The sequence below is a fragment of the Filicampus tigris genome, chromosome 2 (genome assembly GCF_054856515.1).
Source record: "Filicampus tigris isolate MCC_2025a chromosome 2, RoL_Ftig_1.0, whole genome shotgun sequence".
Lineage (NCBI taxonomy): Eukaryota > Metazoa > Chordata > Actinopteri > Syngnathiformes > Syngnathidae > Filicampus > Filicampus tigris.
The window spans coordinates 3,335,703-3,356,853 of NC_141218.1; the positions used below are offsets into that span (position 1 = coordinate 3,335,703).

The 21,151-nt window shown below is 44.9% G+C and overlaps 1 protein-coding gene across 4 annotated transcripts in view; it reads right to left on the minus strand.

Annotated features, from left to right (window-relative positions):
• Positions 1-21,151, minus strand: part of LOC147150902 (uncharacterized) — a 57,045-nt gene that overhangs the window by 6,661 nt on the left and 29,233 nt on the right. Inside the window, exon 4 of one of the 4 annotated variants that reach the window (XM_086023856.1) lies at positions 13,988-14,054. The exons of the other annotated variants lie outside the window; for them this stretch is intronic. Within the exon in view, the coding sequence (XP_085879982.1) occupies positions 14,006-14,054 (49 nt within the window). The 3' untranslated portion in view covers positions 13,988-14,005. Of the gene's footprint in view, positions 1-13,987; positions 14,055-21,151 lie in introns of those variants that run through there. 4 annotated transcript variants of the gene reach the window in all.

The following is a 21,151-nucleotide window of genomic DNA, read 5'->3' on the forward strand; positions in this document are numbered from 1 at the left end:
CTTTGCCTCTTCTTGCTATTAAAGGGAGAGTTTGGCACGTTGTGTTTTTGAAAACGCCTCACCCATGGAAACAAAAAAAGGCAACCTATCAGAGAATAAGGGCGTGACTGAATTTCTTGCTGTGCAGTTGCGGGCATACTCGCACCCCTGCAGCCTTGCCCTGACCTGTCCGGAGCTTCCTTGTAACTGTTTTGGAATATCCACCTCTGGAAAACAAACAAAATTGATTGTACATTCCCCAAAATAAAACGTCAAACCGCAAAATTTAGCATTGTAGCACTCTTTTGCGGATAAGTCTGGCTAATGCTGGATTGTTGCCTGTGCTAATGCTAGCTTAGTATTGCTAGCACTGCCATTTTGTTGAAGCTGGACAACCTTCTGTGTGATTATCAATTCCGCACACCTGCTTTAATCAGTCAGTTTCAACACTAATTGTGATCAGAGACGCCTTTGCGCATCACCAGATTCCAATCAAACTTCTTATCTTTAAAAAAAAAAAAAGGAACGCCGAAGCGTTGAACTCTGCGTGCACTGAATCTGTCAGCTGGCTTTTAATCCTCCTCCTCGCCTGGTGAGAAGTGCCAATCAAGATTTGGGAAAATGTGAAATAGCCATTTGCGGATTTTGCAGTCTGGCGTCTATCCACATCTTGTTCCTTCCCGCCACAGGGGCGAGTGAACTGCTCAACTGAACCATGATGTGCTGATGATAAAACTGTTTGCCTCTCATCTTATCTTCTCAATACTTCAACTTCTCCTTATCTCCTGCCCCAAATCTCCTTAAGTGGCCTCCATTAGTGGTCCGTCGCCAATAGACTCGTAAATTAAATTCAGTGGCAGCTGCAAGGCATCCGCGACGGCAATAAGCGCACAAAATACTTTTATGGCTAGCGGAGAAATGATGACAAATGGCGGGAATAGGAAACTATCTGCCCAGTATCCTCGTTGATTGAGTGAGCTTCCACTGACGGCAAAGTCCCACGCATGCAAATGGCAGGCCATCCCGTCCCTCCTTTGTGGGGACTTGTGCTAAATGTGAGAGACACGTTGGTTTTGTCCACACAGAAGCTGAGATCTAATCATCCGAAAAAGTAGGGGGGGAAAAACTGTCTGCAAATCATGCATTGCCGCTTCAAATCCAGCACACAGCCACCTGCAGGCGCATTAACGCGTGAGCGTGGAAGAGATAGGTTGACCGAGAGAGGAGAAAGTAAACAAGAGCGCTGGTCCTTTGCTTAGGGTTTCCTGAAGAATGCCCCCCCCCCCCAAAAAAAACCATAACGGCCGATGACACGGTGGGATTTTTCCTGTCCTGACTTTTTGCTGACCTTTTGTTCACGTTTGCTCGACTGTTTACTGGAACCGCGAGGAAACAAAGAGATCCAAGACATCTCATTTATTCGGCATGTCAAATGCGTTTTGCATATATGCATGTGTAAATGAGACAAAGGAAAGGCCAAAGGGAAGTTCCTTTACATCAAGGGCCAAATGGATTCTGTGAGTTGGCACCAGTGTCATCACAAGCTTCAGCCAGACTTGGAAGAGCCGCATTCAAAACAGGCCTTGTTGCTGCACCAAGGTCCGCAAAGTTCTTTAATAGCCATGTACATACATTCCACCCAACCCCCCCGCCCCCCAAAAAAAAAAATGTTCAGCAGGGCCACGGTAGGTAAATATCATTTCCATTTTGACATAAACAAAAAGCTGAATACAACAAAACATGACCCCTATCATGGAATCCCAAATAAATGTATCAGGAGGGATTCTGGACATTTTCAATTTGAATAGAAACACAATGAACCATAATAACAACACAAATATATGTCGATTGGGCCTTCACACTTGGACTTTTGCTAGTGTGTGTTGTCTAAGATAAGAAAGAACAGACAAATACAAATTGGTAATAATTAGAGCTGCACAATAGCTTAAAAAAAAATATTGATGTCGCAATAATGGACAGACAAAAGATAAGCAATACGTTTCTTCTGCAATTCTATGCTTTTATCTGAATTTGACAAGTCAGACGCACACTTAAATGTGCATCACCAGCCAATAGTTGAACATTTTCTAGGGTCAGTAAATCAATTAGCTAAGAATACATTCAGCATTTCTTATTTTGCCGCATGAAAAAAAAACGTCTTTCATTAGATAATTAAAAATGTCATCAGGTACATGTTAAATATCGCAGTAATAACGATATCGCTATATTCAATATCATGTTTTTTTCCCGCTATTATAGTAATAATATTACCGATGATGCTGTTAAATAAGCAACATTTACTCAGGTCTGTCCAAACTTTTTGTTTAAGGGCCACATCCTGAAAAATGGAATGATGCAAGGGCCACTTTAAAATGATTCCACTTTAATGTATTAAACACGCTAAAATCAATCAATCAAGCAATTATATAGTATTTTCCGATTCATTTGCTGCACTGCTACATAACAGGTTTTTGTTCAATGTAATAAGGTCAATAGTTGCGGAGTTTTCAAGATTTTGGGGTGGCCAACGAGAGCCCCGCCTGCACTAAACGGCAGCCAAATCGGCATTCACGACCTCAAAAAGAGCAAAGTGTCGTAAGTTGGCCATTTTTAAAAAAAATTGTCATGTCATATCGTCACAAATCAGACACAGAGCAGAAAGTGGGAGAAACTATTTTTGCCTCTGAAATGGAATTATCTTTATTCACCAGTGTTTGGAAGACAAATTGCGTTTCTTGTCATAAATAGTTTATTTGTATCCTTTTATGTTTAGAAAAGCTCTACAGCACATAAACCAACGTGTGAGTAGTAGTGGCACCGATTATTTTTTGACACCCTCCCTTCTCACTCTGCCCACCGCCACTCTTTTTTTCCTCTTTTAAATAGTAGAACATGTCAAATGTCATTTAAAGTAATTTTTTTTTTTTTTTGTCATGTCACGGCCCTCTGAAAAATGTGTGGAGGGCAGCAAATGGCCCCCACGCCGTCGTTTGAACACGGCCACTTTACAGGGTTAACGTCAAGATAACGCCAACCCTAATCCTGAACACCACAAGACAACTTGCAACACTTCTAATTGCGGAAGTAGCTGATTTTGCCATCAAAATGATGATGACTTTTACTAACTGACATCCCATAAAACACTCTTATAACACATTCTGATGCTAGCAGAAACGGCTATTACAAACAGGGCACATACAGAACACTTGTGGTGTGTGTGTGTGTGTGTGTGTGTGTCGCTACCAACGTTTTCATCAACGCGCACAGCCGGATGGATTGCGTAATTCGGTACTCACGCTACGGCTAGCCGCACTCAACTCACGTAATAAATGCAGCTAGACTGCAATGAGAATCCCCTGCTGTCGTTTGATTTTAGCAGTAGCTGTTTTTTTTCCCCTCTTCTTTCACCACCTTTGGAATGACGAATGGCGGAAAATCGTTCTCAGTCACCTTTCCTAATTGAGCCGCGGCGGCCATTCTCCGGAGGATGCTCGACTACATGATTGGCTGCCTGGCTCGGGATGCACGCCGGCGCAGATAGGAAGCGCCGCCGCCACCGACCTCTTATCTGTTTTCTTTTCGACAAACTCAATTAAGTTGCGCGCAGGCAAAACGGGGGAGACGGCACATGGCCTCCTGAGAGAGCTGCCGCCGTCTCAGCCGAAGCGTTATTAGTCTGTAAGGATCATGCATCTCCATGAAGGCCTCGCGCGTTGACTTCCCGCAACTCGGCGAGGGAGAAAGCGGGACAGACCTCCGGCTCCACTCGAGGAAATAAATCTGTGTATTGTTGCCGCTAAGCTTGTGTCAAACAGCACGGCTGCCGCGTCAAATCGCCACACGCCGTTGCAGCTTTGCATCTCAATGCGCCGCTCAGATGAAGCCGTCATTTAGGATTCCTAATGACAGGCACGGGCGGCGGATGCGCACAGGCATTTTTTTTCCCTCGCCGTGGACAGATTGCTGCGGGTGCATAGGAGAGAAGATACCGCAAGTGGGGACATGCAAATTGAAGTTTCGTGTATTTTAAAGCCTGATTTACTCTAGTTTCTATGGAAACGTGGAACTGCCATTGTGGAGTCAAATTCCTTGACTGGTTACAGGCGGAAATGTAACAAACGTAGCATTTTTCCCATAATGCCACGGGGTATTGACTTGCACATGCATGAGTAAAAAATTGTTTTTTAGCATTTGGCCTACATTAGAGATAGACATCTGTTTTTTTTCAGGGCCAATACCGATTATTAGTTGTCAAGGAGGGCGATGGCCGATATTTTGTGCCAATATTAATTTTCAGTAAAAAGGAAAATATTGGCGTCAAAATTGAAAATCCCCCAAAATTAAAACCCTTAACTTTGTTTAATCGTTTTTAAGCGTATGTTTGTTGAACAACTTTTAAAATTTGTAACATGTTGATTTTTTAAAAAATTATTATTATAAATGTTTGCCAATACACATCTTGTAAAATTTTACAAAGGGTCATCAGCGTGTCTTCAAAAGTTAAATAATGAGCTCAAAATAGTTTTCTACAGAGCTGGGCATCCCGCCTGTGTGACAGACCGGTCCGCCTATCCGCCTATGACGGACGGCCATTTTGTAGGCGATAAATGATACACGGAAAAAAAAAAAAAAAAAGCATAGTCGGAAACCCATTTTTTTACCATCCATGTAATCGTCTATTTTTGCGTTTATTTTTCCCATAGTGCCACGGGGTATGCACATGCACAAGTCAATAGCCTGTGGCATTATAGGGAAAAAAAGACTGGCCGACCGACGCCCGTTTAAAAATAGAGGCTGACCGGCCTATAGACGGGTACTATTTTTTCTCCCTGGAAAAAAAGGCGAATGACGGACGACGGAAAGATACCCATGCTGCAGACGGATGACGAATAACGGACTCAATTTTTAGTAAAATGCCCAGCTCCGTATATATATTTTACTTGCGCATGCACAGGTCAATACCCTGTGGCTTTATGGGGGAAAAAAATGCTACATCTATAGTACGTATTTGCAAGTACGTTCAAATGTATTTGTCAGTCAAAACAATGTAACTCCATGTCGGCAGTTTCGCGCTTCCGTAAATTTGTAATCTTGTGCCACAAATATAACGGATACGGGTCCTTTACTTAGGTGTCGCCAACAAGTGATGTCATCGGCCGCCGCTGGTATACACGACGCGTTTTTGTGGCGAAGTGTGCGATTAAGCAGACCCGCTACTGGGCTTCTTTTTCTCGCATGTGTGAATAAAGGACGAGCATTTTCCTGATATCAAAACATTGTCGTGGATTTCTTTTTTTGCTTCGTCTTTTCCCTCTTCACCGCACTGACCCGAAACGTTACACCTGCTTGTCAAAACGTATTCTAATCTCAGCCAGGAGACACTTACCTGGTTGCGAACAGAATACACAGCCTACGATCCTAACTGTCACGGGAAAAGTGAAGGCCAGCAGTGAAAGCGAGCCGCTTCCACACTTACAACGCTTAATCCTGGACTCAATGAAGAAAATTGCCTGGCCTGGGGCACCAAACTGTGTATGAGCAGATTAGCTAAAAGTCAATGAGGCATTATGGGCTATTAGGCGCTGCGATGCGCTGCGCTTTGCGAGAAAGCCAAACATCCAAACATCCAACATCCAAGCAATTTCAGACGTGATTACAAGTGGCCAACAGTTCAGGTCCCAAAGAGTTGAACGAAAGCTCCTCGTTGGTTGGCAACGTTTCTCGTCATGATTGCATGATTAGTCAGTCATGATTCGCTGCTTCTGTCTACATCGCTCATCGCAAACACGCACAGAGCGTTTGGTTTTATCAATCATTTACAAATATTGAAGCCACGACGCCAGTTTCTTTCCCTGTCGCCCGGTGTATGACATTTACTATACAAATAGTCTTCGTTTAGCTGAGCCCGAGGGCTGCTCAGACTATATTGGGAATGACATCTGGGCCCCGAGGCTCGCAGCGAATCCTCAGTGGATGCTGGCAAGTGTGGGATTCCAAAGTAAATAGATTGCCCGACTGCCAATTCGCAATGCAAATTTCGCCCGCTACTGTATATCGCAGTTCATCGCGTTTCGGAATTTACAGGTTGCGCGCCTTCAGTGTCGCACCACGACGGTACTCTCGTACCCTCCGTTTGTATGTGTTGCTGCTCTTTGTGCGTTCTTTGCAAGTTGGTTATGATTACAGTAGCCTCTATGCCCATTTACGTTTGCCCGTCTAAGACGATTCGCATTATATGTGGCATTAAAGGGCAAGTCAACCCAAACGTTTTTTTTTTCTGATGAATATTGCGTTTGTGGATTATGACTTAAACGTTTTTAGCCATCTCACGGGGCGGCCATTTTGCTACTTGATGGCGACTTTAGATGACATCACAGTTGCTCGGGGCTCAGATAATGACCAATCATGGCTCAGCTTTAGAAAACAGGTGAGCCGCGATTGGTCGTTACCTGTGCCCTGAGCAATTGTGATGTCATTTTCAGTCGACAGAAGTGACAAAATGGCCGCCCCCGAGATGGCTTAAAAGGGGTGGATTATGCTGCTTAACTCATATTCCACAAACACAATATTACTTCAACTTCAACTGTGTGGGCCTAGTGGGCCTGCATAGAACATATTTTTGGTTAAAAAAAAATGTTTGGGTTGACGAAACTAAGCGAGTAGAAATCACATGGTTTGGCTGAGCATTTTGGTGTTCAAATAGACTTTGAATTCTCTTTGCCTTTCATGTGCCATCTTTACAATCAACTTCAATTTGGAGTGGAAAATAAACAGCTTGAAACAATCAAGTATGCTTTGCCTCTTATTTGGAGAACTGCAAGCGAGCGAGTGAGAACAGGCCCGAAGGAATACTTGAAAAAGTGTGTTTCGAGTGTGTGGGAGGGATAAAACCAGAAAAAGACTTCTTCTTATATGATCTCTCTGCATGGCAGATTTTCCTGTTACGAGTTGGTCAAGAACCGAAATCCCGCCAAAAGCAGCTCGCTGACATTTTCAGGGCTACCACGCTGGCATGCCCGCCCTTGATTTGGGGCTTCAAAATGCAAAGTGGTCAACGTGGGAAACACGCTCAGCTGAACTCAACAGCCATCGTCATGGCAGCGGAAGCGGATTGGCAGGTCGGAGGCCACACCCTGCACGAGAGTGAGGTGCACGGTATTTTGGGACTAACATTTTCATTTTCCCAATTGAGAATCCAACAAGTAGAAAACTGTCTCAGTCTGACAGCCAAAGCCAGCTAGCAGCTGCTTTAGCCAGCTGCTAAAGTGTCGCCTTTGTGTTCCGCCTTTGTGTTCCGCCTCGTCTTCCCCTGAGGGGAGTTGCCGCATTTCCGTGCGTCCATCACTTTCGCAATTTGCGCTTTTCATAATAGCTGCAGTCATGTGACTCATGTTCAATTCCACTCAGCGGTCCTGTCAAATGTTTACCTGTCACATGCACACGCCGGGAAATAAGTGAGTCGTTTTCTGATTGACGGGGTTGGAACTTTTCCTTCCGGCGATGCTTTTCATTTTTCCAAACAACTGCCATTTCCCGCGCTAGGGGGCATTCAAAACAACACTTGTATGGATGTTTCCTTTTTACCAAACGAAGTTTGCGTCCACTGTGCATTTTTTTCCCCTCCATCTCCATTTCCAAAAGCAGTACCATAACGGCTTTCCTCTTGGTGACGAAGTTTACACGTGGCTAAAAATGAAACTAAAGCCGCAGCGCCACTTTTGGGAACAACGAGTAGCGGTTGCTATTGGCGACAATCCCTTGACATCACTGCGTTCCCTCGTTGCTGCTTTTCTTTCTTGACTGGTGCTGACCGGCGCCACACAATGGAGCCTGATGAGCTACATTAGCCCGATTTCCTCGATCTGCATGTGAGCGTGCGATTGCGGATGAATGCGAACGCGAGCGTAAGAATGGTAGCAAAGATCAGAGCGGCGCTGCCAGGGCGCCACTCGTTACGCTGCCTTAAAGACGTTAAGAGAGAATGCCGGCGCTGTTCTGTCGAGGGCAATTAGCCTGCGCGCATTCACCGTCGGCAGCGGCGACGGCGGCCGCGCGCGCGCGCGCGCGCGCGCACACGAAGCCGGAATAAATGAGACAGCTTGTCACTTGGAAAGCCCACCTTGTTCATTGCGCATTCCTTTTGAGCTGTTAGCAGCGCCAGAGAACACACACAACACACACGCACACACTGAATATAGTCATGCCTAATTAAAGCTAAAGGCCTGTCTTCATGAACATGTTTTTTTTTGTTCAGTGTTGTGGATGACTGTTTATTGCGTTTGCCTCAAAAGATGTGCACCGGACAAAAGTCTTGGGACACCTGGGACATCGGGAGCGTGGCTGTGCATTTGGTACCCGGCCGAATCCACCTCTGAATACCACCGCTCTCACAACGCAATTACAGAAATCCTCCTTACTATGCAAAAAGGCACCATAGCAGCGTACAACGCTGCCTCGTTGATCATCTGGAGCAGTTCACAATCAATATTTAGCGCTTGACAGGATAAAAACTGAAGGTAAATGCATCATACTCACCAGACCCGATGGTAATTTGGCAGATGGGCGCAGGCCGGCGGATCGGCGGGAGGGAGGGCTGCGCCGCCGTGGGAGTGGCCACAGCCGAATTCAGTCGGGGCCAATCGAAGCTGCTCCTTTCATTCCATTTAAATTGCGCACTAGAATCTCGACCTAGAGGATCTGCGCCATGAAGTGGGCACTGGGAGACCCCTTCCCCTTTGACAGCCCCCACCATAGCTGTGTGGCTCAGTGTTTCTGATAGCCCAGGAGAGAACGCTTTGCTGACCTTGACTTCCCACCACTGCATATAGAAAGTGAAAATCCAAGATATCACAAGACTTTTGTCCATATTGTGTAAGTCTCTTGGGCATCGCAGCACTAAAGACATTGCGAAACACAAACCGCCTGCACTGGGAAACGCAGGCAAGAACAACTTCGATAATAACAAGTCATGCTGACCCTCCACTGTGCATGTCACACAGGCTTCCTCTACCACACGCACACACACACCCACACACACACACGCGTCGCGTTTGCCTCGGCGGACGTCTGTGAGTGATATGGAGCGGAAGGACTCCGAGGGCAGCGCTGTCTGCTGCCCACAGACAAAATGCATCAGCAGGCTGAGTGGGAAGACAGAAAGAGAGCCCGGGGAACGAGATCAACAAGTCTCACGGTGAAGAACAACTCCGCGCGGTGTGCCAAAGTAATCAATTAGACTGAAAGATGGCTTTGCGGTGTCTCGGTGGGGGGCGCGGGGGGGGGGGGGTATGGTGATTCAACAACAACATCGCAGGTGTGAAATGTCCCGTCGGAATTGGTATTGTCTGCTGCAGCCATTTAAAATAGGCATTTTTCCTCGAAAGCCGCAGGAAATAATGCAGGAATATTAAATGTAGGTCTTCATCCCTGTTGGGGTGAAATGATATTACCAGACGTAGATCCCGCCATCCATTTACTACATTGCTTATCCTCATTAAGGTTGCTTGTGTGCCCAAACATGTCATTTCGCCCCTTTAATGAATAAGTCTGCTAGCTTAATGCTAATGGATCACGCAACATGCCATCGATGGGCCTAATTAGCGTAGCGCCGTCCATCTTCTATACTGCTTCCAGTTGACCTCATTTTGCAAAACGAGATCGTATGAGCGCAAATCTCAATTCAGACCGGCCTGCATACTGTACAAACCAAAACAATTGCTTCAAAATCAGCCCTGCGAGGTAGCAGGGCAACGCGGTCGATGGGTAACGCTATTTGTCAGTCCCCGTGTCTGTTCCTCTCCTCCTCGCCGTCTCCTCGTCTCATTTCTTCAGTGGATCAATAGAGGCGCAATCATTTGTTCCATTTGTTCCCGTTCACACGCGAGCTCCTTCCAGCTCGGAGAACGCGGCCCTCCCGCTCGCCCGTCGCCAATTAACGTAGCGAGTGAGCGCCGCTTGCTTCATTGCTGTTGCTGCAAAACACTGGAGTTTGTTTGCTAATTCGCCCGCCGTTCGGGTGCCGCGGCGAGCTGCCGTTTGTTTGGCTGACAGTAGGAAGCCGAGCAGCGGGCTTCATTCCGGAATAAGATCCCCTCCGGTCAACTTCCGCCATCTTGGCTATCGAATGGGTCGAGTTCCCGAGCGGATGTGAATCGGTGCCCGCACTCGTGTTCGAACCACGCGTGAAAATTTCCCAGCGCTCCCCGTCTCTCCTATTCTGCGATAAATGGTTTCCTCCGCCTTTAGGAGCGGTCCACGTATTCCTCCATAGACATTAACAGCTGCATATTTATGGATCCAAATGAGGCCAGGCCTCTTCATGACGTTTTCATATTTAGGCCTCTGCCAGCTGAGATAATGATAACTTTGAATGGAGTTTTTGCAAATTAATAAGTGGCAGCTGCTACTCTCGGGGCATGGAGAGGGAGATAAGGACTAAAACGAGAGAAGGGGGGGGGGGGGGTGTGAGCACCTAAATGCTGAATTTAAATGATGCGTCACGGGCGAAAGGGCAGATTGAATCAATCATGACTGAAGCGTAATTGGAAATGTCCTGCCATCCAAGTCGTAAACGTGAGGCTGGTGTGTGCGCGCGCACACAAAATAATATTGTTATCAAGAAGCAGCGGCTGAATGCTTGCAATGAGCGAAATTGATTTTGCCTAATCACGCAGCCAAAGGATTTGCAAGGGGATTTACCGTGCGGCCCCGCTATATCGGGGCTCATTCTTCGCGTTATAGCCAGCGATGGCGGTAAACGTGTCACTAAGTGACGCGCTACTTCGAAATGTGCACATCTTTTCGACTTATCTGATTTCCAGGACAGTAATCAGGGCAACTCTACTATTCACAGCTTGAAAATAGTAAGGCACGATGGAAGTCTTCAACTTCATATTCCCCTCCGAGAGAGCGACGTCACAGATGCGTCACGTCGCGTTTTTATGTCCATACCATGCTACACAAACTACAATGCGGGAAGGAGACAGATTTGTGTTCCCAAGTTGGAAATAGTCTCTATTTTGAGTTTGCTTCAGCTAAGAACAACAGCTCACTCTGTGCTGTCAACAGGGTGTTATCCAGCCTCAATAACAAAAAAAAAACATAGCTTGTAGCACAGTACACATTCAAGCTGAAAGTTTTAAAGTAGCCCATTTAGGTTAAGTAATTAGTTAAGATTACTTAATTTTAGAGAGTGATTATGGCAAGTTAAAAAGTCTTTTTTTATAATAAAAGCAAACTTGATTCATGGATGTCACTGTTAAAAATCCACTTCCAATTAAGTGGGAAAAAAAATGGGTGTTTTTTTTATGTAAGCAGGGTTGTCAGGATGTACTGAATGTGACTATCAAAGTAACGTGCAATCTGACTTTGTAACTTTATAAGTCAAGTAATTAGTAAAGTAACTAAGTTACTTTTAAAAGCAAATAATCTGTAAAGTAACTGGGTTACTTTTTCAAGGTAACTGTGGCAGGTGTTCATACATGCAAAATTTCACATTGGAAATTGCATAAATGGGGTCCGTGTTTTGTGCATTGCTTCTGTTTGAAAAAAAAAAAAAATCGTAGGAGGTAGACATTGAAAAAAAAAAAATGCATATTAAATGGCCATCTCAATATTGAGGCGGAAAAAAAACAAGAATCTCCCTCATTTGCGCGGCAGCCAACACCCCGGATTGGCCACCAGCCATTCGCAGGCTGTTTAAATATTCAATGTTTAATTCTCTTGACTGACAGTTCCCATTTCTACTCGGCAGCGTCCTGGAAGACACAAACAAGGGTGATGACGCATCGTTGTGGCAAGCCAATGAGACAAACAAACATGCATGCTGCTGCACCTGAGGATTTCTTTTTAAATAGTGATCATTCCTGAATTGCACCATGCAGCTTTTAATCCAACGTTGCCACACTGGCTTTCTGGTTGACTTGTGCTTGGCCGCCTTTTGCAGCTCTAATAAGGCGCCCGCGCTTGACATGCGATGGCCTTCCCCGCTCCTATAAATACCTGAGCATAACAAGGGCCCGCAAGAGGCTGCGGGAAGAGTGAAGACGTCCAATCAGATGCCAGAAGAGACAGCGCTGGATGGCTGCCTGCGCCCGGTCGCTCATTAGAGAACAGCTCTGTGTTACTTTCCTCATGGCAGAGAGGGCCTCCTTCCAACTTGTCCTTTGCTGACTTTTCACAAGTATGAAGTCAGTGCTGGGCAGCGCTGAAGTTTCACGGAAGAAATGGAATCTGATTAAGAGCAACAAGAAGCGATAGAGAAGAGAGAATATTTTCTTCTACGTATGGTTGTATGCTCTGTTTGTATGTGAGTTCCGCTCTGATCACCTGTGGTATGGTGTTCCACAGGGTTCAATTTTGGGGCCCCTGTTGTTTTTATTGTATTTGCTGCCCCTGGTTCCATCTTGAGAAAGCATGGTATTTGCTTTCAAAGCTATGCAGATGACAGTTCCCGCAAAGCGAAAAGGACGCTTTTCTCCTTACGCCCACTTTCGTCCTGTCTGGGTGAAACCAAAGCCTAGCTCTAAACTTCTTGAACTTCAAAGAGAAGTGATGGCGTTCGCTGACAGTTGACTTGGGCCCCCTGCCGTCTTATCTAAAGCCAATAGTCTCGAATTTGTGTTTCAAATTGGACAGTGATTTTTACATTGGCCGGGCAAATTGGTGCTGTTGTTTTTTTGTTTTTTTTTAATCTTAGGCAGCTGGCTAAAGTAAAGCCTCTCCTTTCACAACAGCACTGAGAAACAGTAATCCATGCCTTTGTAACATCTCAACTGGATTGCTGGAATGCAGGGGTCCCTAACCACCGGGCCGTGGACCGGTACCGGCCCGCAGGCCACTTTGGACCAGGCTTCGGTGGGCCGCACAGATGTAAGGAGAGAAAAAGATAAAGTACAGTATTTCCGGTGTAATTATCGTCCGAGGCTGAAAAACATTTTATTTTGAAAAGTGACATGATTCTCTCCGTTACATCCATCTACGGCTGACTCTTAACGCATGTCAAGTTGTCTCCGTCGCGTAACGGTAATATTAAATGCACAAGCGAGTAAATGAGTAAAATAAACAGACGTATTTGGAAAATTTCTCTGGAAAAAAAGTTGAGTTTAGTTCAGTCATTTTGTGCCGTGTGTAAAGTGGCAACTGTTTAAAGGCTTATAATTGCTTTGAGGAGAACTTTAAAAAGTTCAAGCGTGTTTTCATGAGGTTAAAGAATGTACATCTAACTTATGTGGGGCGGATTTCTTTTTTTTTTAATAGTCTCCCTAATTATCGCACATATTCACCGTTTGCTAGAGGGGGTGTAGGTTTATGATAAATTGGGGCTGAAATCATGCATACAAACATTTGACGCCCAAATCGGTGATTCATCAATACGTTATTGCTTGATTTTTGTTCTTATTTTGCAAACAAATGTTTCTTGTGGGCGTTTCAGGATAACATCCGGACTCTAACAAAGCCGAATGGCGTATTTGTGAGGCGTCGCGTTGCCTCGTTGCTTTCTGCTGGGGTCTCCTTTCAACAAACAAAACCCACTGTTTATTCCCGGGAGATAAAAAAACGCTCGCCGGTGTGACAGTGATGTACGAGCGTCCCATCGAGAGCAAAAGCCACTCTGTTCAATCGACGGCAAAATGCGCAAGTGCAAATCGAAAGTGATCAGGCAACACAATCAAGCAAAGCACGGCTGACACTGACCCAAGGCTGCAAAAGTGCAAACTCAGGCAAGAGGCATGTGGTGACGTGGACGCTTTACTCTCATTTGCTAATTGAGGAGATAATGTAAATCATCATGTGAGTCTGTGTGTGTGTGGGGGGGGGGGGGCACTTTAAAAATCAATGAGCTGCTTGGGTTTGAATCCTGCAGAAGCGAATCAGCATCTCGTAGCTGCTGCTGCTTGGGAGGAACCAACATGGTGGATGAGCGGAAGGCTAATGAGGCCACCAGGAAGGCACCAGGAAGGCACCAGGAAGGCACCAGGAAGGCACCAGGAAGGCACCAGGAAGGCACGGCCCTCGTCGCATTCCATCAAATCTGTTTTTTTTGCCTCATCAATCCTTTGTCATCACCAGCGGTGCTGCAGAGACAACATTTTTGCTTACAGGGAAGACGGTGACGCTGCAATCAAGTTTTTGCGCAGCGCTGGTCCGCACTTGATCCATCTTCAAGTGAAGTTGGGCTCCACACCGATCATCGTGACACATCACTTAGATAATTATTTTGGGCCGGCGAGCAACAGCGGGAGAGGTCATTAATCTGTATTTGGTTCCTTCAAGACTGCAAGGAACACAATCGATAGTTGTGGTCTCATGCATAGGGATGGAGGCGAGGTGCAAATATGTCATAATTCTTGCCGCTGTGGTTTTAGTGAGTGTGCACAAAATGAAACAAAAAAGGCTGAGAGAGGAGCAGCAAGCGCTAGCGGAGATGCGCTGGCACGGCGCTCACCTGAGCGCACTCCAGTTGTACTCCAGGTCCAGCTGGACTTGAATAAAAAAAATAAAATAAAAAAAATTGAAGGAGTACTTTGTACTACAACGGCAGCGTTTGGCTGCTACCGCATATCGCCGTTCATGGTTTCCGCCCTGCCGCTTTGTAGAAGATTTGTCACATTTTGACAGTGCACGGGCAAGTCGAAATTTGGAGTGGGCTGCCTTCAGTGTTGCACTCACTGACACTAAGGCTGAATGATTTGGAAAAATGATCGAACTATGATTTTCTTTTGTCAATATCGTGATTGAATATGCGCTTATCAAGTCGCGACAGAAACGTGTGAATATTGTTGTAGGCTCTATTCAGGGTAAGAATAGTTTGGGATTTTTCATCAGAGTTCGTTTTTATTTGGTTTGGACTTTTGGTTTTGAAATTCAGTTAGTTTTTGTTCGTTTTTTTAATAGTTTTCATTTTTTTTTAAAAGTCATTTTTCATTAGTTTTTGTTGGGTTTTTTTTGTTTTGTGCAATTTGTCGAGTGCAAGATTAAAAAAATAATCTGGAATTTTTCATCAGAGTTCGTTTTTATTTGGTTTGGACTTTTTGAAATTCAGTTCGTTTTTGTTAGGTTTTTTTAATAGTTTTTTTTTTTTAAGTCATTTTTAATTCGTTTTTGTTTCGTTTTTTTTGTCTTGTGCAATTTGTCGAGTGCAAGATTAAAAAGATAAAAAGTCACAAAGTAGTTTGTAATAAAGTAACGTAAGGTACAATTCTCAAATGACTGTTTGACCTTCCTGCTTTAAAGTGAATCCCAAAAGCTCATGTATGCACAAAAACTGACATTCTCACTATAATTGCGGTTTTCGTTTGTATTTTGTTTCATTAACAAAATGCTTTTTTTCCATTTGAGTTTTTATTTTCTTAGTTCTCATCAACTACTGTATAATAACTTTGGTCCTGTTTGTTTGTGTTGCTGCTCCATGTGTATGTCAAGTAATTTTTTTTTAAGACGACATAGGACGAAGCCGGCACTGAAGATCACATGATCGAGCTATCATGCCGGTTACGTCCGGGAACATCCGCTTGTAAAATACACGCCGCAGCACTCGTTTCAAAAATCAGAATTTTGACCTGAACCCGAGTATTGACTGCATGTAAAAGTAGTGCTGAGGACAATTTGGCGGAAGAGGCACGGGCGTCGTAAAGTCGAAACGTCGTAGGTCGCATCCGCCGTAACTCGAGGACTTTCTGTACTCAATTGTGGAGATGTAGCGTGAAACATTTTTTCACCATTTCCGGCACGATTGCGTCTTGCAGTTGGCAGGCAAGCTCTGCTTAGACCATGAAAATACATCTTCCCTGCGGATGGCTTCAGAGCGCCTCATTGTTGGCCGTGAGTGCGTGCATGTTATGCAGAGTGAGTCGAAAGAGCAAGAAGATGAAAAAAAAAAAGTCAGACTCAGTGTGTGGTGTTTGGGGGCTTTGGATTTGGGGCTTTGGATTTGCGTGGATGCATTAGAGCGCCTCGTTGTCGCGGTGTGAAAAGCCCTATGACGAAACGGCCACCAGAGGCTTTAAAGGGGAAGTCAACCTAAACATTTATTTTCAAGAATATGTTCTGTGCAAGCCCACTAGTTTAAACAAGGCATTCTGATAAATATTGCGTTTGTGGAATAAGTGTTAATCCACCTATTTTTAGCCATCTCTGGGGGCGGCCATTTTGTCTTCTGTCGACTGAAAACGACATCACAAGTGCTCACAAGGACCAATCGCGGCTGACCTGTTTTCTGAACCTGAGCTGTGATTGGTCGTTGTGAGCAGTTGTGATGTCATTTTCAGTCGACAGAAGTGACAAAATGGCCGCCCCCAGAGATGGCGAAAAACGAGTGCGTTTTGCTGCTTAACTTGTATTCCACAAACGCAAAATTAATCAGAATGCCGTGTTGCAACAAGTGGGCTTGCTGGGAACATATTCCTGAAGAAAATATCTTTGGGTTGACTTCCGCTTCAAGCAGTTACATTTTCGCAACTCAAACATGCAGGCATGTGCGGGCATAAGAAAGATGCTAGACTAAGTAGCATCCATTTTTTTCAGGTCTGTTTGATTGACAGTTGACAGGTGAGCAGGCCATATTTCACTTCGGGCTTTTCTCAACAGGCTCGACTGGAATAAATGCAAAAGCACCACCCGCCACTTCGGCGTGCCCTGCACAGCCTGCAAACATGTTTTTCCCACAAAACGTTTCTTTTCAAATGGCCGCCGGTGCGAGCAGGGATGTTTACCACCCTGCGGCGAATACCAGCGCCGTGCGCGCCGGCGGTTAGCTAGCCCCGGTCGGCTTTCAAATCCAAACCAACGCGCTGATGAAGTAGCAACGGCCTGAAAATGCAAAAGCGGCAGCTTGCCATAAATAATCAATGCTAATAGGCCTTCCTCCCGAGACGTCTGCTGAGTGTTTAATGGCGCTCCGCAAACAATGCAAGAATTCTCCGTGTTGTTAAACACAGAGAGGCGCGGCGAGACACAATCCCCGGGCGGCGTCACGCAAACGCAAGCAGACAAAGGGCCTCGCTGCAGAAAATTCACACAAAGCACACAGAAGAGAAAGGGATTCCCCGGACACACAATTACTGGCGTGCACACACGCACGCAGACGCACACAAAGTGGCACAAAAGTGACCGCGGCAGGAGATTTGTTAACCCGAGTGGACAGGAGGGATGAAATCTGCCTTGCTAAAGGGCCAAATGACCTCATCTGCGGCCAGCGGCCGACATGACCCATAACATCCCGGATCACACACGCGCACACGCACCCACACACACCTGACCCACTCTAACAGACACACAGCCGCGCCGCCGGGGGCTCATCTCGTCCCGCTCGCCGCGGCGCCCTCGTTAGCGGCGGCGTGCGTCTTGATAACGCGCGCGCGCAACTAGCCTGAGCCGGTTCCAGTCGGAGGAGGCCGATGAAACGACCGATGGTGCTTTCCAGAGAGAGAGAAGCGCGCCCGCTCATTTGCTCACAAACATCATGTTGTGACACATTTCAGAGCAACGCACGCACTCCCGTCTCCCATTCATGCAAGTGCTCCGCTTTCATCTCGTTTTTTATTTTGTAGGCCTCCACCAAAACAGTGGCTGGTGTGTATTTTCGGTTTTGTAACACGCAGTCACTAGGCCAGCTATGTTGTCGACGCTGATTGCGGCGTCGCGTAGCCCTGCGAGCTGTGGCATCCTTGAAATATTTTTCAAATCTTACCACGGCCTTTGTTCAGTACCAAGCTCGCTACTCAAAGCGGTCTCAAATCGTCTTTCCCCATTGAAATGAATGGAAATGTTATTAATCCGTTCCAACATCCCCTAAAAATCTGTATATAACAAAAATGACACTGCCCAACAATTGTGTACGACATTTTTAATCACAGATGCAAGTAAACTATTCGAGATTCATTTTTTGGTCTGATCGTGAATGTGTCCTTGTTTTTTTTACCCAAGCACATCAGGTTTTCATACTAATACTTACAATAATATAATATGTCACGTAGTAATATATTTAGGACTATTTATGAATGAAGGGTTAGGTTTCGCAACAGGTGGATATTTTTCTGAAATGTCCTAGCTGTAAATCACAACGCATGGTAAAATTCGCATTGCGGGAACATCTATAAATCAAACTTCAAAACAAAAAAATTGAAAATATCTCAAAAACGTGATGTCATAGAACAAAAAACAGAAAACAGAAAGCGTTTTACAATGATATTTGTTATTTTTTGCAGAGGATCAAGAATATATGCCTGAAAGTATTGTAATATCTGTCTACATATTTTGCTGCACCTTTAATGTTAAAACATACCTTATTATAACACCGTCACATTGATACTACTTGTTAGCTTGTCTATGGCATTTACTATTATGTGCTTGCGTTAAGCTAGCAGACTTTTGTGGTTGTATCAAATAGACTGTATAATCCTTGTTTAGAATTCTATTGTTTTTTTATTTAAATACTTTTTTTGTGGGGGAATCCCAGTTTGTTTCCATTACATGCAATCAAGACATGAATATGATTTTTTAAGTGCCTTTTGTAATAAAAGGACGTAATATCCGCCTCTCCCTCCAGTTTCCAGAGGTGTGTAGTAATGAGTTACATTTACTCCGTTACATTTACTTGAGTAAGTTTTGGGAAATTTTGTACTTCTAAGAGTAGTTTTAAATCACTATACTTTTAACTTTTACTTGAGTAGATTTGTGAAGAAGAAACTGTACTCTTACTCCTTTTTGATTGGATGGACTTTAATTTGCCTTATGATTATTTTGTATTTTCATCTGATTGAATGGTTGTTTTTAAATAAATAAATGAGACGTTGCTACAGTTACTCAGTACTTGAGTACTTTTTTCACCAAGTACCTTTTTTACTTTTACTCAAGTAATTATTTGGATGACTACTTTTTACTTTCTACCTGAGTCATATTATTCTGAAGTAACAGTACTTTTACTTGAGTACAATTTTTGGCTACTCTACCCACCTCTGCCAGTTTCTGTGCTGCCGGAATAAGTCAACAAGAGAGCGATGTGGCTTGTGTGACATGCAATGCTGCACAAGTGGGGTGCAAGCACACTTTCTGTTACGTAACAAAAAAAAAAAGACAAAAAAAAGCAAGGCAGCACAAAGGCGGAGTGAACGTCTGTGTGTGTGAGACGGAGAAAAACTAATTAGCGTAGCACTTTAAGCATCACGGACCACAGCCAGAGCGGACTGCCACAGACAATCCCAGTCAGTGTATTTTCCCACTCAGTGGAGAGAGCCGAGACGTTCTCTGACACTGTGCTTTCTCTCAGACGGCCTCGTCGCTCGCAAACGCAAAAAAAGACCACTTCGAGCCAGCGAGCGGTCACGCCAAAGAGAGCACAAAGTGCAAGACGTCAAATCCGCCAGGACAAAGGCGGAGATAAAGACGAGCAGGGCGGAGCCGCGGGGACTTGGACGGCAACATTTGAATAGCCGCCCCACTCACCCAATACTTTTGCTTTGAATATGCAAATGACTCCGAAATGGAAAAGTGAAATTCAGCAAGTGCAAGTGGTCCAAACAAAAGGAGGAACATTCTCTGAGCGTTATTGTAATATTCTGTCCGCAATGTACAAATAATAGCAACGTGACTATTCTACTCGATCGCATGAGCTCCTCTGTGTGCCGACACTCCAATCGGAATAACACAGCTCTCTTTTTTTTTTTTTCATGGTCGAGTTTGCCATGAGCAGAGACAGACAATCTACCAACATCACACAACATGCGTCCAGCCCACCATGAAAACGTCCAAGCCACAGCTAGCCGACAGCCATGTCAACATGTTGTACTAAGCTAACCCAAACATTATTTTTCAAGAATATGTTCTATGCAGAACCAATGGTTGAATCACTGCGTCCGATTCATAGGTATTAATAATCGATATTTACAGTAAAAATAAAAAAACTAAAAGCATGTGCAAGTGATTAAGTACGTTTGTACATCTGATGTCTGTGCTAGGCTAAGTTAATATGTGACAAGATGGCGGAACAAGCAAAACCTCATACGAGCGCAACGAAGTCAAAGTGTGACATATAAATCTTTGCCCTTCCTTGAGTTTTTTTTGTTTCTAAAAGGGTACAAGTGTCTTGCATGGACTATAAAATGTAAGCCAATACTAGTGATGCATCGGAATCGGAATCGAATCATTAGCCTCTGAATCGGAATTGAATCGAATCGTGGGCCTCTGAATTGTAATCGGATCGAATCGTGAGGTACCCATAGATTCCCACCCCTACTTTGCACATTGTCCGCAATTATCTTCAAATACGTGTAATGTATCTAGAAACAAACCTGAATTCACTCGACACTTTAGAAGTGCGTAGTGTGACTATTTTTGCCACCAATTTTCCAATCCGCTTCTGTGCACCATTGTGGGCGGACTCAAGAGCCTCAAGAGGAATCATCTGATTCCTGGTCAGCTGAGAACAGGATCGATAAGCAGATACAGACAGCGCAGCCCCGCCCTGCCTCGGGGGGGCTGCGGGGCGCCACGCGGTCGCCGCACCTTTGCAGCCCTGCTGGGACGCTCTTTGCGGCCGCGTGACTGGCAGACAGGAAGGGAGGGTGCAGTCACAGATGAAATCAAAAATGAAATCAGTGTGACAAGGACACAGAAGAGAGTGAAAATATGCAGACTGCAGGGGAAAACGATCTGGCAAAAAATGCTAGCGTTTTTTAATTTTTTTATTTAAATGCCGTTCCTTCAAGCTCAACTTGAGGCCGTGTGCATTTGTATCATACAAGAACGCAGTGACCTTGGCTGTCTTCAACGTGAAGGCGTCAAAAGTCCCAAAATACAGCCAGGCGAAGCGCGACAATCAAAATCGATCCCAGTCATCCGAGAGGGAGCAATCGGCCTCTCGCTGGAAATGTTTATTGATGATCAGATTATATCCTGACGAAAGAAAAACGATCTCAAAAGAGATTTGGGCCTGCGATTGTGCCCAAGCTCGGGTGGGTCCATTCAAAACTCGCTCGAATGGAGAAAAATAGAAAGCCCCCGCAACGCGAGTCTCTTGACCATGTCGCGCACGCTCGCTCGCGCCTTTGCTATCACAAACCATTTGAACAGGACGTCCACGTGGACTACGATGGACAAGAAATATTCAGGCCTTTTCAAACACACCTTCAATAGTTGCCCTCTTTGTGACTTCATCATTGTTTTCTTCCATCAT